Source organism: Falco biarmicus, chromosome 7 (assembly GCF_023638135.1).
Source record: "Falco biarmicus isolate bFalBia1 chromosome 7, bFalBia1.pri, whole genome shotgun sequence".
In the NCBI taxonomy this organism is placed as follows: domain Eukaryota; kingdom Metazoa; phylum Chordata; class Aves; order Falconiformes; family Falconidae; genus Falco; species Falco biarmicus.
The window spans coordinates 11812188-11829375 of NC_079294.1; the positions used below are offsets into that span (position 1 = coordinate 11812188).

General features: G+C 40.4%; 1 protein-coding gene across 1 annotated transcript; it reads left to right on the forward strand.

Annotated features, from left to right (window-relative positions):
• Positions 1-33: 33 nt before the first annotated feature.
• PPP2R3C (protein phosphatase 2 regulatory subunit B''gamma) lies at positions 34-16448 on the forward strand. Its single transcript, XM_056347408.1, has 13 exons — positions 34-216; positions 992-1119; positions 2270-2374; positions 2963-3075; positions 3896-3993; positions 6784-6854; positions 7604-7736; positions 9140-9195; positions 9269-9344; positions 10001-10137; positions 11811-11948; positions 15225-15284; positions 16018-16448. The coding sequence occupies exons 1-13, from the start codon at positions 168-170 to the stop codon at positions 16204-16206; spliced, it is 1353 nt and encodes a 450-aa protein (XP_056203383.1). The 5' UTR covers positions 34-167; the 3' UTR covers positions 16207-16448.
• The last annotated feature ends 740 nt before the right edge of the window (positions 16449-17188 follow it).

The following is a 17188-nucleotide window of genomic DNA, read 5'->3' on the forward strand; positions in this document are numbered from 1 at the left end:
GGGACGTGACGTTGCGCCGCGCGCCCTGTCAGGGCGGATGGGCTCGCTCCGCCATCTCGGCTGCGGGCGCGGCGCTGGCGGGGTCAGGCGCGCCGGGCAGGGGGCATCGCGCGTGCGCCTGGGCCCGGCCGGCCGGTGGGGGGCCGGGAGCGGCCGCCGGCCGGGAGATGGACTGGCAGCGGAGCCTGCGGGGCCGCCTGGCCGCCCGCCGCGTCCGTGAGTGCCCGGGGCCGGGCGGCAGTGGCGCTCCTCGTCGCGGAGCGCTGGGGGGCCCAGGCGGGGCCGGCCTGGCGGGGCGGGCGGGTGCCCCCGCGGGTGGGCCCCGTGACGGGCCCGGCGGGGGCAGGGGCGAGCGGCCGCCTGTCTCGTTGCTTTAGCTCCCCGTGCGTGGGCTGGCGGGGGCACCGGGCAGGCCGCGGGCTCTCTGCGGAGGAACAAGCGCCCTTGTTTTGGGGGGTCGTGAGAGCCGGGCGGGGCTGAGGGGCGCTGTGGGGGCTGGGTGGCGGGGGTACATGCACACCCCTGCGACAGCTTCGGCTGGCAACTGTAGTCGTGAGCGAGCCCGCAGAGAGCTTGTGCAAGCCTCTGCTGGCGTGTGGTGGTGTCCCTGACGTTACAGAGCAAAAGGTGGCTCTGTGCTGCTGTGTGCGGTCAGCAGTAGCTAAAACGATGCTGTAAACAACACTGTAAACGAGGAATGCTGTAGCTCCGTCAGTCGTAGCTATGTATCTGTTATAATCACATACCCTTACAGAGGCTCAGGCGCGTGCAGATACTGAAAGTGCTGCTTTGTAGATATTCATACGTGACATATTTGGTATGTCTGTTATGTAATTTACATAATAGGCCTGTGCTCTATCAATTTCCACCTTGTATTTGTGTTACTAAACAGCTTAGCTGTATAACCCTCAGCGTTAACTCCGTTTTTCAAGTTCCTTCCTACATTGAAGCTCAGGAGTACAACATGAAAATTCTTTTCTATGTTAATCAGCTAAAAAGAGTGAGCAAGAGCTAAAAGATGAAGAAATGGAATTGTTCACAAAATATTACATGGAATGGAAAGGAGGAAGAAAAAGTAGCAATACATCGTATATGAACATACCGCGATTTTACTACAGGGTAAGTGAGGTATCCAGATAAACTCCAATAAGAGGCTATTCTGTGTTATAAAATAAGTTGTGCTTATTCAAAGGGTCACTACAGCTTCAGTAGCTTAAGTAGATTGAAATCTGCATGATGTAGATTGCGAAGCATTATTTTCTATTTTGTATAATTGTAGATTTCAGCCATTTCAAATAATTAGTAAGCATCTCATCAAAGGCAATGAAATGGTTTGCTAATCAGGCAATAGGCATGGCTGTTAACTGAAGATAGGAAGTCTTCTTTCTCTTTCAGAGAAACTTTTTATTTTAAGTAAATTTTGACATACCAATGTTACAAATACATATCTCCCTGTTTCTGTTGGGACATGATGGGAGGCTGCTTCATGAAAATGGTGTGTCATTGGTCTTGCAGACTAAAGATAGGTCTGTTGCTTGCATCATCTGGTAAAAGCGCTTGGTCCGGCAGCTTATGTGTAAAGTGAATCAGATTGGGATGGGGGAATGTGGAGCGCAGGTTCAACATCATGATATTGCTGACACTTCTGCGTGTGGCCACTCAGCTGCTGTCTAATCTCACATGGTCTCATATTCCTTAGAATCATGAGTTTCTGTCGATTAAGTTCTCAAGTACCTGTTTCAGTTGATGAATACCTATGCAACCATCCAAGTTCTGGTAGTGCTGTACAGCTTTGCATATAAACATCTTTCATACTAAGTGTTCTTCCATCTGTTTTGTTGGCCAAAACAAGTTTAGTAGACATGCTTTTGAGAGCCAGGCCTACCACAAAATAGAAAGTGCTGCTTCCTCCTGAGTAAAAACACTGAAGTAAGTGTCTTCTATGCATGAGCCTTCCTGCCTTGCAAATGTGGGAAAATGCTTACTGAGTGGTTTATCAGGTATAAGTAGGTTTCTGTTTCTCATGTTAAAGATGTCCTGCTTTAAGTATTTTGATACTGAAATAGTTTGAGACAGTATGCAAGTGCTATCCCTATAGAAGAAGCAGATGCTGTGCAGCATTCTGGTAGATAAGTCATTATTTTCTATCAGGTAAACAGCTTTATCAAAGCGTGTGAGTCAGGACTACCTAAGAGTCTTGCTAGATTTGTAGCTTTTGAATGCTGCCACTGTACATGTACAGAAAATTAAAACATCACAATTGTTCTAGCTGCCAGCTGAAGACGAAGTCTTGCTTCAGAAATTAAGAGAAGAATCTAGAGCAGTCTTTCTGCAAAGGAAAAGTAGGGAGCTGTTGGATAACGAAGAGCTGCAGGTAAGAAAATATTTTCTGTATGTCTCGTAATGGCTTCTGACAAGACTTTCTCTTTCTGCAGAGTTTGATTATCTCCTGTCAACAGAATCTTTTCTGTGCTAAGGTCCTTTGTATTTAGGCATGTTGGCTGGTTGTGAACTACTAGCTAAAGCTGAAGTGCTGCACAATCTTGGGCTGGTAATGTCAGCGCAAAGCTTCCTCATTATGATGTATATGAAGACTAAATCAACGGCTTCTGGTTTTCTAGCACATTCCAACAATTTTCCTAGTGGGCCCAAGAAGAAATAAATTCTCTTTATGTATCACTGAGAGACTCCAAAGATGGTTGAGTTTACTGTAGTGCAAAGACAAAAGGAGCATGATCCTAGAAATCCTAGTGAGTGAGAGTGTGTCTGTGTTTTAACACCAGTTTAGAGCAGTGGAAATATTGCTTGCTTGCTTTTCTGGCTGAACTGATGATGTGTACTGATAAACTGAGATAACCATGCAGCAAAACCACATTTTGCTGCGTTTCTTAAATGCTCTGTCATAAGCACATTGACATCTCTAGAGAGATACCTTCTTAACCAAATATAAACACTTTTTAAGAATCTATGGTTTCTACTGGACAAACATCAGACATCACCAATGATTGGGGAAGAAGCAATGATCAACTATGAGAACTTCTTGAAAGTTGGTGAAAAAGCTGGACCTAAATGCAAGTAAGGCTTACTTCTCTTGTATATGCTTACTTCGGCTAAACCTAAGTGCTGCTGTAACTTTCAGTTCCTAAAATAGATGGAAGCAGTTTAATGGTGGGATAAAGTCATGTCCGTATAGTAATTGATAAACTAGTTGCTTTGCATCCTGGCAAAGGTGTATTGCCCTACATCTCTGAGGGAATTTTTTATAAAGATGTCTGCAAGATGGGTACTGCATCCTTTTGAAGAAGAAATTCTTATCAGCATGAGCATTTTTATGATATTAGTGGCCAGTAAACAGCACACTTTGTATTTGAAGAGGAAATGGTGTCTCCAGTGATACTGCTCAGCCTTCCCTAATATTTTATGATGGAAGATTTCCTACCAGATGTTCTGTGTACACCATACAGTGAATATTCCTTTTTTTATGCTCCTGTTGGCGACTGCTGTTGTGCACGTAGCTTTGTGATTGAGTTTTGGGCGGAAGCAGATCAGGTGTCAGTACTGGCAGTTCCTTTTATGTGCATATTGTTGTAGAAGATTGGAAGTTACCAGATCTGTTGTACCACAGAGAAGTGAGTGAAAGCTCTCAAAGCTCCCACATCACTGCAGAGCCTCATGAGCAGAAAAAGCAGCTGCTTTTCATTGAGTTTACCATTGTTACTTGGCAGGATCCCACTTGATGGGTGTAATGTAGCAAATTAACATTGTTGCATACACAGAACACGTTCTATATTGTTAAAACAGCATTGTAAAGTGTCACAGGTTCTAGATACTGTAAATGAATCTGTGAGTGCAGTATACTGCGATGTGTAGGAGTAGCTCTGTGTTTGTTTTGCAGGCAGTTCTTCACAGCTAAGATCTTTGCTAAATTACTCCATAATGATCCTTATGGGAGGATATCTATCATGCAGTTCTTCAATTATGTCATGCGAAAAGGTTAGTTGATGCTTCATCTGTGTTAATAAGAAGTTGTTTTATTTTCAAGGCTATTTTAAGCTTTATTAGTTACTTGCTGTTCTCTTCAACAGCAGTGAGATCTAGCCCTTGATTACTAATCATGTTTTCCTGGAGGCTTGGGATTTTTTTCTGCTTACTAGGAGGTGGGAGTTCACCCTGTCTCCGAAATCTTCGTCTTCTGTCAGCCTGAGATATTCTTGATCTATTTGGTGTATATATATGTATTGTTATTCTGATTTCCTTTATTCAGGCAGTACTGCAAAGAACAAAACAGTAAAGCTATGTGGCAAGTGTGATCCTAACCGCTGTCATCAGACTGTCCGGCAGATAGCTTTGTTTGCTCTTTTTCCTTCCTTCTACATAGTGGTGTTATCTACGTTTTCTAACTGTGCTTGTCAAGTATGTCAATATGTCGTTGTGCTTGTCACTATAGCTTTACCATATTTTCAGCTATTTTTCATTCTAAATAACCACTTGGGCTGAAAAATGCGATTTTATTTTTTTTAATATCTGGATTAGATTCTTTAAAAAGGTGAAGCTGGCTCAGAGAAAGGAAGGTTGCCTCATTGCCTTGTCCCCTGGCTACTGTGCTCTTAGGTCTGGTAGAGCCTTCAAGAGGGAAGAATGTCACCTTTCCCCAGAGCAGCTCAGCTTGTTTAACTTAAGCTTTTTTGGTGCAAGAGATGAGAGATGTGTTGAGCAGGAAACTGGTGAGTAGATGGGCAGTTTATGCGAGAAAGGAGTAATAGGGCCATTTGCAACAAACAGCAAACCTATAAGCTGCAGGGTAGGAGACTTGAGAAGAAGTCTGTGAAAACTGTATGCATTTCAAAAAGGTCTACCCATATGGGCACAACAGAGATTCATTCAGAGCTCTTTATTTCAGTTATTTCACCCAGAAATATTAAGTTTTGTGTATTTATGGTGATACCTTTTTTAAACCCAAAAAACCTCCAACAAACAAAACCAAAAAGACTCACCAAACTAAGAGACAAGAAGCCTTCTTTTATGTCCCATCTCAATCAGATTTCATTTTCAGACTCTGGCCAACATAAGGTTCCATTACAGTGTGTGTTTGCAAGTCCCTCTTGGGTCAGTTGAATAAGGTCTTTGTGTTTTCTAGCTTACAGCATTGGAATTGCCTAATAAATTTAGCCTAGTAGCAAGTCTGTGCAGTAGCTGAGATCATTTCTATTGTACAGCGTTCTGTATGGGGGCTGAAAACCGAGCCAGGTATTAAAGGAAGACTGAAAAGAAAGGCTTTAGATTGGAATTAGTGATTTCCATCTGTATTTAATGTTAAATGTCCTTCAGTGTGGCACTGACAGGAGAGGAAAGTGGTAGATGATGGAGTCAGCTCTGCAGCTGCTTGACCTGGTCCAAGTTGGGGCACTGCAGTGTTTATTTCACCTTAGTTTGAAGCTCATGCAGCAGAGCAGTCAGCCTCCAGAATGGTGCTGCAGCAGGGCAGAGCCCCTATCACCCTGAGGTTAAAACATCTTAAACCGCTGTGCCTCGGGGATGTGACGGTATTCTCTAACCAGCTGAACTCATTAATGAGCTTTTGTTTTTTTTCTTGTATGTGCCTGTTAGTTTTAGGAATAGCTGCATGTACACATTCATATACTTGTGCAGAACATGTAGCATTCTGTCTTTCTCCTTTCTACCTCCAGCTGGAGTATTTCCTACAGTCCCTGGATTACAGCCCTTCTTCCCTTTTCTTAATGATCCACAAAGTCCTTTGGGAGGTCACAAGAGAATGGTGAAGTTAGTAACTGGATAATGGCAAAGCATTTCCCAAAGCACCATCTGCCTCCAGTAATGCTCCCCCCTTCAGGCAGCAAGGTGATCAAGTCTGTTGGCTTTGTCAAAACAAGTCAAGCCTAGTAGAAGTGTCTTGAATCACTTCAGGGTGTGTGGTGCACTTACCCTTAAACTTAAACTTCAGCCAATGAAGAAACAGCCTCACCGTATAACCTCTTGTCATCTCTGAGTGATACTCAGTCTACCTTGACAAACACCTTGAAGAGATTAATACTGGTATGAAGAAAGCTCATATTTTGTAGGAGGAACTTTTAAACTGTGTCTTCATAAAATTAATGTTAAATTTAACATTGAGTGTGTGAGTAATAGTTTTTATGCCTAATCTGTACGCTATTTCTGTTACTGTGCTTTAACAATGGCCTCAAGCATGTTGTCCCTGTACAAGCGTGTACAGACAATAGATTGTCTGATTGATGCCCCTTCTCACTGCAAAAATGGATGCTTGTGCTATTCTATTTGTCCTGCTGTAACTCAGAAGAGAGAGCAGGACCTTTGGCTGTAGCTGCAGCGTCTCATGGTGCATAAGGGGCTGTAGCCATCTGACAAGCAGTCTGTGTATGACACTGTACAGCTGGTTCTAATGCACTGAAAATGTGCTGCCACACATCTCTCTAGGTCAGCAAGAGAGAATCCGTACGATTCTGCATACCACAGAAAATGTGCTGTCTGCTCAGCTGTTTCTCACATCTGTCCATTATAAGGCAGTCTCGGCCACAGCGCACCATATATCACCAGTGACTCTTACCAACTCAGAGACTGAAACGGTGTTTCGAAGCAGGGCTGGTACATATCATGGCTTTGCTTAAATCTCAGAAAAATGGGTAATACTGAGAGGCATTTAACATCCAGCAGTGCCTTGTGGCCTTTAGAACAACTTCAGATTTTGGTGAGGCCTCAGAAGACCCCTAGGTTTCTTGCACTGTAATTCTGTTTTCTGTTTTGCAGTATGGCTTCATCAGACAAGAATAGGTCTCAGTTTATATGACGTGGCAGGACAGGGCTACCTCAGAGAATCAGTAAGTAAATTTTTGATTAACTTAGTGTCTGTCTTTACTCAAATGACAGAGCATCAGAAAGGCTCCAGTTTTCTTCCAGTCTTATCTTGTAAAAGCTTGTATCATAAACTAGGTTGGGGGTGGACACGCTTGTTTCAATGAAGTAGCAGTCTCTGTATTCTAGAGATTTGGTGGCAAGAATGCTGCTAGCCTTTTTAATATACAGGTAATGCTCTGAAAAAGAAATCGTAGATTCCACGGTTTCATGTCACTAGCACTTTTCTAGATTTAGTAGGATATAGTAGAAATCACAGAAAAGGATGGGTAGAGTGGTCCTCAATGAATTATTCTCCTGTTCTAACAAGGGTTAATACTATAAAATAAATAAGAAGGTTGTAGTTACCACTCTACTTAAAAAAAGATCTATTCAAGAATATTCAGCAATAGGATAATCCAATTAGGACTTACGCATTGGTATTTGAAAAAGGTACAGTTGAATGTGTTTATATTTACATGTAAACATCATCTGCTTTGTTAATGTTCTGCTTTATTTGTAAACTGTTTCAGTCATGGTATCACATGTACGTGTATATGACCTAGGATTTCTTGCACAGAGACAGAAGCTTTTCTGCCTGCTTTTCTGCTCTTTCCTGCATTGTTGCAGGATTGTATTTTTCACAAAATATGCTTGAAAGTCAGGGTGGCATACAGCAAACGTGCAGCAATAGTAGTGATTCAAGTTTATTTTCTTTTCTTTCTAAATTCTGCAGGATTTAGAAAACTACATTTTAGAACTTATCCCTACTTTGCCACAACTGGATGGTTTAGAAAAATCTTTTTACTCCTTCTACGTCTGCACAGCAGTTAGGAAGTTCTTCTTCTTTCTGGATCCTCTCAGAACAGGTAGGTCCATGTTTTCAGAATTCTAAATATGTGGGAGTATTTAACTTTTTAAATGTTTCCACCAAAGCTACTTATGTTTTCAAAGGAGTATGTAGTTGTCCTTGTAGGCTTTTGTTCAGCAATCTTGTATTTGAAGATTAATCTCCACTGAAGACCATGAGTCTTTACATGGGTTAATAATCTACTTCTACAGCTAATGAATTTCTATGAGATACCCATCAGTTCTGGTACTATAGTGTTAACTCATAGAAACTAAAAAATACGGTATTGTTCCATCATAATGCATCATTAGCAGTAGCTAATTTTATAAGTGTTTAGGGTGAATAGAAAACACAGCAACTAACAACTTTGCTGCTTGGCAGAACATTCACAGAACGGTGGAAGTACTCAAGAATGGTTATTGTGATGTGCTTTTATGATTAAATTTGTATATATCAGGTAAACTCATTAGACAAGGTTTGCAGTTATGGCTGCTAATCCTTATTACACATGTGGCTCTCTCAGACAATAGTTTGCTTTTTTGTATGCCCTTGATTTAAGTCACAAACTGCATGTGATTTCAAGATCTAGCTGTGCCCCTTGAAAACATCAGAGTTGTGTAGGCAGTAGCCTCTGGCAGAGGTAATTACAAACACGGTGTAATTACCTCTTCCCAATCTGTTGTAACCATTTACTTTTTCCAGCAGTTCTGGTTTTGATATCCCAGTCCATGGGTCAATACATAGACCCAGGTATTTTTCAGAGCTACCGGGTTCAATCGTATTCAGGGGGGTGCTGTTAATCATCTATGGAGGACAGTCATTGGTATGAGTCTTTTGTGGGCTTGATGTAAAAGCCATGGCACTTCTCCCCTTGTGTCTTGAGGCCGGTTAATTCACATAGAGGGGGTGTGTGAAGTTATAATGCCATTATTTTGCACAGCTCTTTGTGCAGTGTCTGCACCCCAGTGAAAGCTATGCCAGCAGAAGTGCATTCTGTCCCGTTAGCTTTGTGACATATCTGAGTTTCTGAAGATGTAAAAATATCACGTCACTTAACAGACTCTTACTCCAAAAAATATTTTAAGTATGCTTTCTTTGCATTTTTTTATTTTACATTTTGAGTTGATGTTGCATGCTCACTTTTTTTTTTTCCTGGCTTTTAAGGCTTGAGGTTAATTCCTCTTCTGCCGATATCAGGCTAGTTTTATTCAGTCATTTTAAAAGCTATTTTCATTTTAGCTCTTAAATTACAGCCTTATCCTTGATGTTAGAATTTGGTTTTGGTTGGTTTGGGTTTTTTAAAAAGGCATTTTCTTTCTGCTCAGAATACTTCTTTCTTAAGTAGAACTACCTAAATGAGAACAGTTAAATGGATATGTAGCTGGGTAACTGTTAAAATGTGTTTTCCGTTTCTTGCTGCAGGGAAGATAAAGATACAGGATATTTTAGCTTGCAGCTTCCTGGATGACTTACTGGAGGTAAAGCTCTCTTAGCAGATACTATTGTATTTTAATTTATTCTTTCTGAATTCTAACTTTATGTTTCACTTAGTTAAGGGATGAAGAACTTTCTAAAGAAAGTCAGGAAACAAATTGGTTTTCTGCTCCTTCTGCATTAAGAGTTTATGGTAGGTTCCTTTTATATGTGAATGTGCTTTTTTTCCCCCTTTCCACCCCCTACCCCCTCCTCTCTGCTTTCAATGACTTAGTCACATTCTTAGTGTTATTTTTCCTGAGTTTGTCTCTTTAAATCTTCCTGGTAACTTGTCCTTCCAACTCCTATAGTCATCCTTATGGTATATCTTCCTGACTTTCTTTACAGTTTCAGTTCTCCACTGTTACTCTTTACCAGTTTTATCCTCTGTCATTTTTGCTGGTTGCACGATGTGCAAAATTCCTTTGTAACCTTCTATTTTGACTGTTCTATTCATGCTTTTGCGTTACCTTTAGCTCTTTTTTCATGCTTACAGCAGATCTGTTAAAAATACAGTCTTAACCTTCTGCTCCTATCTGTTTATACCCAGCCTTTACTTTTGAGCCGTTACCTTAGGGTAGAACTATTATCACCTTATGGGAATCCCACTTCCCCTCCCTCCATGCTCTGTGCTCATTTATGATGCTCTATGAATATTATTGTGGATCTAGCATATTCCCACTTAACTGCATTAACTTTATGATGAAAATTAAATAAATGTTTAAAAAGCACTAAATTTTCTTTCTCTGTTGAAACAGTTCTTTGCTGATACAGGTATATTATGTTTTGCCCTCTGTATCTTCTCCCTAGGCCAGTACTTAAACCTTGACAAAGATCACAATGGCATGCTCAGCAAAGAAGAATTGTCTCGATACGGCACAGGCACTCTGACCAACATATTTTTGGATCGTGTCTTTCAGGAATGCTTAACTTATGACGGTGAAATGGTAATCACATATCTCCTTTTTTTTCACAGTATAAAAGGTTTGGCTTATTGAGATTGGAAATGTCTCATAATCAGTATCTTTAAAATAAAAAGTAGCTTGATTTAAAGTAACTTTTGTTTATCATTGTGCACACAAATGACCATGCTGCAGATTAGAAAATTAATTTTCTTAACACCAAAGTGATCGCGACATGGCTTAAAGACAAGTTGCTTCTCTGGAAAAGCAGAAGAGATATAAAATCCAGACAGCCTAGAATAAAGCTGCTTGTACATTTCGTTAACATAAAGGACATGTTGAAAAAATACATAGATGTAGCAGTGCTTTTTAGGTACATGTACTTCTTTAAGGAGAACCAAAGAGAAGTGGTACATTTGAGACTAGTGCAAGTTAGCTAACCTGTCCACTTCTTCATGAAGACAAGAGTGGTTTTGTTGTAAGTTTTCCATACCTGTGAAAAATGGGAAATCTAACTAAAGTTAAAATAAAAATTTGTATCTATGTTTATTTTGAAAGCTTTACTTAATATATTGCTGCTCCTGTTGCCTGCATTCAGATAACTGAACTCTAAAAGTGATAAACTGCAAATTCACTATGCACTTCTCCTGCTGCCTTAGCAGTTTTTTGTAAAGTCACAGAATCATTGAGGTCATGAGGAACACTCTTAGTTGCTCTTTACTGGACGTGCTGCAGTAAGTCCACCTCTCTCTTGTTCAGGGGAGACCAGAACAGGATCCAGTGCTTGCACGTGGTCTAAGCAGTGCTGAGTAGAGGACAAGGTCACCTTCTTCCATTTGCCAGCAAAGCTGTTCCTGGTGAAGCTCGGGATGCTGTCAGCAGCCTTTGCTGCAAGGGCACATTGCTGGCACGTGTTCAATTTTGTTGCCCATCAGGACTTCCCAGTCCATCTGTGCAAAACTGATTTCTGACCAGTCAGTCCCCAGCATGTACTGGTACATGGGGTTGTTCCTCCCAAAATGCAGGATTTTGTGTTTCCTATGTTGAATTTGATGAGGCTCCTGTCAGCCCATTTTTTTCCATCCTTGCGAGTTCCTTCTGAATGGCAGCACAACTCTGGTGTTTAAGGTAGACGGGGTTATTATATACATGGGACTTGAAGGATTTCTGTCCTTGTCACAACTATACCTTGACTGGGAAACCAAGAATCAGTACTGATGAAAAAGTGTGATACATATTTGTGATGTCTACTAAAGCTTCTACCACATGATTTTCCAAACTACCTACTCTGGTCTGAGGATTATATACTTTGATTGGCTGCATAGTTCACTGTTTGGTACCGGTAGGCTTACTGCCACTGGGCATATAATTTGTGGTAATTAAACCCTTTTATATGGCTTTTCTTCACTAGTTGTGTACATGCAGCACTCTAAAGATGTATTAAACATTGTTTAAAAAGTGTATATAGCATGTTTAATTTGGATTTATGCTTGGAATCTATTTTACTTGTAAAATGGCAGGTATTCCTATTGTCAGCAATCATTAAAAACTTAACTTTCTGTTCATGTTGGTGGTAGGAGCCATTTTCTGTTTCATGTTGTCTTTTTCAGAAAATAGAGTGATCCCCTACAATGAAATAGTTGCCAATTATAGAGTTCCTGCTTGCAAAATCAATTTTGAAAGAAGACTGTAATAAACATGATTGTATCTACTTTTAGGACTATAAAACCTACCTGGACTTTGTGCTTGCATTAGAAAACAGAAAGGAGCCTGCAGCTCTGCAATATATTTTCAAACTGCTTGATATAGAGAACAAAGGATACCTGAATGTCTTTTCCCTTAATTATTTCTTTAGGGTAAGTCTTTTTGTACAGGTAGGCCATTTTCTGTGTTTATAGTGTTATAGCCTGTGTGCTTCTGCATGCAGATCTGCAGGAAATCACTTTAAATTACTACTGTCCACTGGGAGACTGGTAACTACTTCTAAGAAGATTTAAAATATTAAAAAAATAATATTCCAAAACTTGGAAAGAATTCAAAAAGTATTTTCGACATTTTATCTGCAGGTGAAATTAACTGGGTTTTTTTGTTTAGGAAAAATATTTTCTTTTTTAATTGAAATTGTCCAAAGTTGCCTAATGATTACCTATTAAAATCTCTTACGGTTCTAACTGGTCATTGGCCATGGTTTTAATTTCCACTGTAGTCCTAAAATTCAGTAGAAGAGATGAAAATAATGAAAGGCAGTGATGGGTCTGTACAGCTGTGGGATTTTTCATTCAATGTGTTGATTGCAGAAAGCTTCTTGCATTTTTTTTATATTCTGTATTTTTATCTGTTACTCCCAAAACAGACGTAAAATAAGCTTATATTTTTTTTTGGTTGCTGTTAAAATTAACCTAAGGCTTGTGAAGTATTCCTCAAAATTGTGTTTTGTGTGTGAGTGGGTTTTTTTTGTTCTGGCTTGTGGTGGTTTTGGTTTTTTGGGGGAGCAGATGTTTTGTTGTTTTGCCTTGGGGGTGTGTGTGTTTGTTTTTTAAATACATACCTGAGGTATCTTGGGAGGGGAAATATGATGCAATAAAGTGGTATCTTTGCTGTGAATGGTTTAGCCTGAGTTTTGAGTGTGATGCTTTTTTCACATACAAAATTCCTTCAGCGATACCTATTCAGACACAGGGACAAGCACTTGAATTTTCTGTATTCTTTTTGTGGATCTTTGTATTGTAACTGTAAAAATAAACAATGCCCTTGTACTTTGTCATACTTTAAGCATATGACTAACAAGGTATGTATTTCATTCAGCTCGTTAAGTAAAGCATTCAGGCCTGCTCAAGACATAATCTTATATCCACATTATTTCTATATTGTAATAAGTCTCTAGTTGAACATGAACTTTGATATGACTACAACCATTCTGTAAAAATAAGACTTCTTACCTGGACGACCTTTTCTAAAAAAGAAGGGTTTATTTTTTTCTTTTCCTTTTTTTTTTCTTGATTTGTTTTTAACAAAAAAGAACCAACACCCAAACCAAACAAAAAAACCCCAAACCACAACTTTTTTTTTCTTTTAGTGCCTTGGAACCATCAAATAACATAGGGTAGAATGGGCTTTTGGAGGTCACCATCTCCCACTGTCTGCTCAGAAGCAGGGTCAGCTTCATGGTTAGGTCAAGTTGCTCAGGGCCTTCTCCTAGACAGTTTTGGGTATCTCCAAGGAGGGAGACTGTGGCCTCTTTGAGAAATGTCTTCCAGTGTCTGACTCACCCTTTCTTTCATCTTTGCCCAATTGGAATACCTCTTGTGGCAGTCAGTGTCCACTGCCTCTTGCCCTTTCACTGTGTCTCTCCAAGAAGAGTCTTGCCATGTTGTCTCTCACAACCTGCTAGGTAGTTGAAGACAGTAATTAGATTTCCTCTACCACTTGCAGCCTTCTGTTTTCTAGGTGAATGAATCCCTGTCTCAAGCCTCTCCTCTCAGCTTTGCTGTGCTTTAGCCTCCCCAGTCATCCTGACAGCCCTCTGTGGGTTCCCACTGGTTTGCCAGTGTCTCATAAAGGCGAGCCCAAAGCTGTAAGGCTGCATCTGGAGTATTGCATCCAAATGTTGAGTCATGAGGAATGATCACCTCCCTGAACCTGCTAGTTATGCTTGTCCTAATGCAGCCCAGTATTTTATCTGTCTTCATCACTACCAGGGAACCCTGCAAGTAATGTTTAATTTCTTGTGCACTGAGACCTCCAGCACCTTTCCTGCCAAGTTGCTTCTAGCCAGCTGGCCCCTAGAGCATACTGCTGCATGGGGTTATTCTGCTGCAGGTGCAGGCAGGATTTTTGCATGTGCCTTTTGAACTTCACCATGAACTTTGTTTAGCAGTTGTAGCTGTGTTATACACTTGATGGGCAGCTGTCAGGCCAGAACTTGGCAATACTTAGGGTCAGGTCCTAGGGAAATTAAGCCATGACTCATCCTTTCTCCCTGCTTTTACAGCTCACCATTCCCACCGCTTTCTCTGCTTCTGTTCTCATGGCAGTAGGAGGAGGGAGGCCAGGGGCCATATCAACTGTCTCTGACTCTGATTTTAGTAAAATGTTAATATAGTTTTACAAAAGCATCAAATTTAGTGGTTTTGTAGCACTAAAGTAATTCTAACACAAGAGCAATTTAACAAGGTAATTCTGTATGAGGTGCTGTGGCATAGCTATTTTCGTGCACGTCTCCAGTTACATACTTATTCTATGGCTTGGGACTACAGCAGGTGCTTGATCGTATCCAAAATGTGTCCCTCCTTTAAACTTTTGGAAATTGAATGTTCCAAGTTTTCCTTTAATCAGAACAGTTCCTTTTGAGTCTGTGAACAATTGCTTTTCTGCTAGCGTAAGGTGGGTAGGTCTGCACGTACAGAGGCTGTGCTGATCCAGCTGTGCTGACAAGGCTATGCAACTTACACTAGTGAAACGGTTTTGTTCATAGTTGTTGCTTGCAGGCAGAGGTTTGGTGATGCAGCTGTTTAAATAGTACCACATTAAAAGAACTAATAGGGAATCCTGTTTTGCTCAAAGTGAGAAATGTCCGCTTACGGCATGAACTGGGGGGACCCTTGCATGTGTGGACAGATACTCAAATAGACAAATCCATAGTCTCCTTCATGATGTTGTTTGATCAACCAGAATATAAGCTCCATTTTCAAAATCCTGGAAAGTGTGAGTAGCCACACTGCTTTGTCTGTCTGCTGGTTGGTCTCTTCCCTGCTCTTTCCCTAGCCTGTATCTCACACTTTGTCAGCAAACTGAACCTTCTGGTTTGAGTGTATTACTATCTTAAGCTTTGAGTGTTGAGTGATAGTATTCAAGTGGCTGCATATCCCATTTGCAGTGTGCGCAAACACTGGTCATAATGGAAGTTGGATTCTTACCATACTGACTAAGAACTGTGAAGCCAGAGATGCGTAGCATTGATGATGCCTTAAGTCACCCCAGCCTCACTTGTGGAAGAGTTGATTGCAAGCTGTAACATGAATGTTTTGTTACAGGGCAATACAGCTTAAGATGCAGAAGCACTAAAAAGTTTCATATAGTATTAGTGTGATACTGCACTACCTATTCATAACTTTTCTGGGTGTTTTTTCTAGGCTATTCAGGAACAAATGAAAATCCATGGACAAGAACCGGTTTCTTTTCAGGATGTCAAGGTTAGTTTTACTGAATAGAGTACTATGTGAAATACTTGAATAAGCATTTCATAATGTACTTACATCATAGTTTCTAGGTCATATATTTATGTGCAGAGTAGCAGAGATGATCTGATTTGTCCTACTCACAGGCTTGAAAATATCTTTCTGTTCAGCAGTTGCTCTGTAAGAAATCTGGTATGCAGCTGTTATAGTAGTTTCCTTACTAACAGACAAAAATACCTGTTAAATACATGTTGCTGTTTCTCACACCTGAAGATACTCATTATGTCTATTCTATGGTTCAGGATCATCCCTTAGAGGTGGGGGAAGACTGGTGACTAAAAACCTGTCTATAAAACACTTTGTTACTGCCTACTTTACATTTAGCAGTTTTAGTGCTTAAATAAATACAAGAGCTTCTGTAAAACTTGCTCATACAAGCAAATTGATTTTCATGTTGCCAATTTGAGGCCAAAGCCTCCCCAGGAAAGCCAATTATTAAGATGCGGGAGCTGAGCACATTGCTACTATTGGTAGCCAACTGTTCTTTGTATCTTATATGATTTGGGACTGAACAGTGCTTTTTTTAATGTGCTTTTTTTTTTTTTTTTTTTTTGGTAACTTGGTGTGGGTGTCACCGTTACCCAAAGATCATTCTATATATGGCATAAAGTAGCCATTATTCTGTTATTATTATCATTAATGGGGGGGGGGGGGGGGAAGTTTCCCCAATTTGACTTTTCTTTCATAGGACGAAATCTTTGATATGGTGAAGCCAAAGGATCCGTACAAAATCTCCCTTCAAGACTTGATCAATAGCAGTCAAGGAGACACTGTTACCAGCATTCTAATTGATCTGAATGGGTTCTGGACATATGAGAACAGAGAGGTCCTTGTGGCCAGCGATAATGACAACACTGCTGATGTTGATGATACGTGACTTTGAACAGGAGCAGACTGTATCCATAGGGATCTCTCAATTTGATGCATTAACTGTTGGAAGCTGGAAATGTTCATTATCTGAACCAATGGCTCTTCCATCTTACTCCCCTCTGGACCTTTCCTCCCCCTACAATATAAAATGCGGTACATACCAGAATTGCAGAACTCGTTTCTGAAACCAAAAAAGCAAGTGTTTAAGACGTAAAAACTACCTTTTGTAATAAATATTTTTGGACTTTATCCCTGTGTACCAAGCCCTATCCTTATTTGAATATGCCTTTCTAAATGTGAATTTATCGTGAAAGTAAAGATGTGGTTCTTGGTATCTTCAGCACTGGCCTGTATCCACTTGGCCATCCCAAGCCTCCCACCGCGTTCTGTATGAGCATTCTGTTGTAAAGGCAGAAGTCTTCAGTAAGAGGTAAAGACTTTCAGCCTTTTTGTTCTACATGTATGTCCAGCTTTATGTGTCTAACAGAAAGGGTAAGTAAATAACTACTTAACTGATGAGTAGTTACCTAATTCTTAAGAGGTTTATTAACAAAAATAAAACCGCACTAGCTTTAGGTCTATTTAAAGCTAGTCCAAACACTTGTATAAAGGTTTTCACCAACTGAACCTCCTGTGCAAGTATTTTATATTGCTAACTTAACTGTACAGCTGAGCTACAGCAGTAGTTAAAGCAGTGAAACTCTTACTCTTTAACACAGCTGTAGAAATGTTTCATCTTCCCGATGAAATTACAATAGCTCCAGGCCAGAGGTGGTTGCAATCCTGCATTATTTATTAATCTGAGTAGTGCTGAACACACTGAATATGCTAAAAACTACTACATGAGATTGTAAGGAAGGGGTGGAGATAGTATAGTATTTTGAATTTCAGCACTTGAACATTCCAGCAGGATGTGTGACTCAGTAGATGGAAGCTATGAACAGGCACGTGCACCTGTGTGCAGACATAAAAGTTTCAATGACCACACA

What these genes read in the sequence shown, in the direction of transcription:
- PPP2R3C (XM_056347408.1), top strand. Translation starts at nt 168, where the DNA reads ATGGACTGGCAGCGGAGCCTGCGGGGCCGCCTGGCCGCCCGCCGCGTC. An exon ending in AGGGCTACCTCAGAGAATCA is followed by an intron (nt 6,855 to 7,603) that starts GTAAGTAAATTT and finishes TAAATTCTGCAG; the next exon opens with GATTTAGAAAACTACATTTT. An exon ending in TCCTGGATGACTTACTGGAG is followed by an intron (nt 9,196 to 9,268) that starts GTAAAGCTCTCT and finishes TGTTTCACTTAG; the next exon opens with TTAAGGGATGAAGAACTTTC.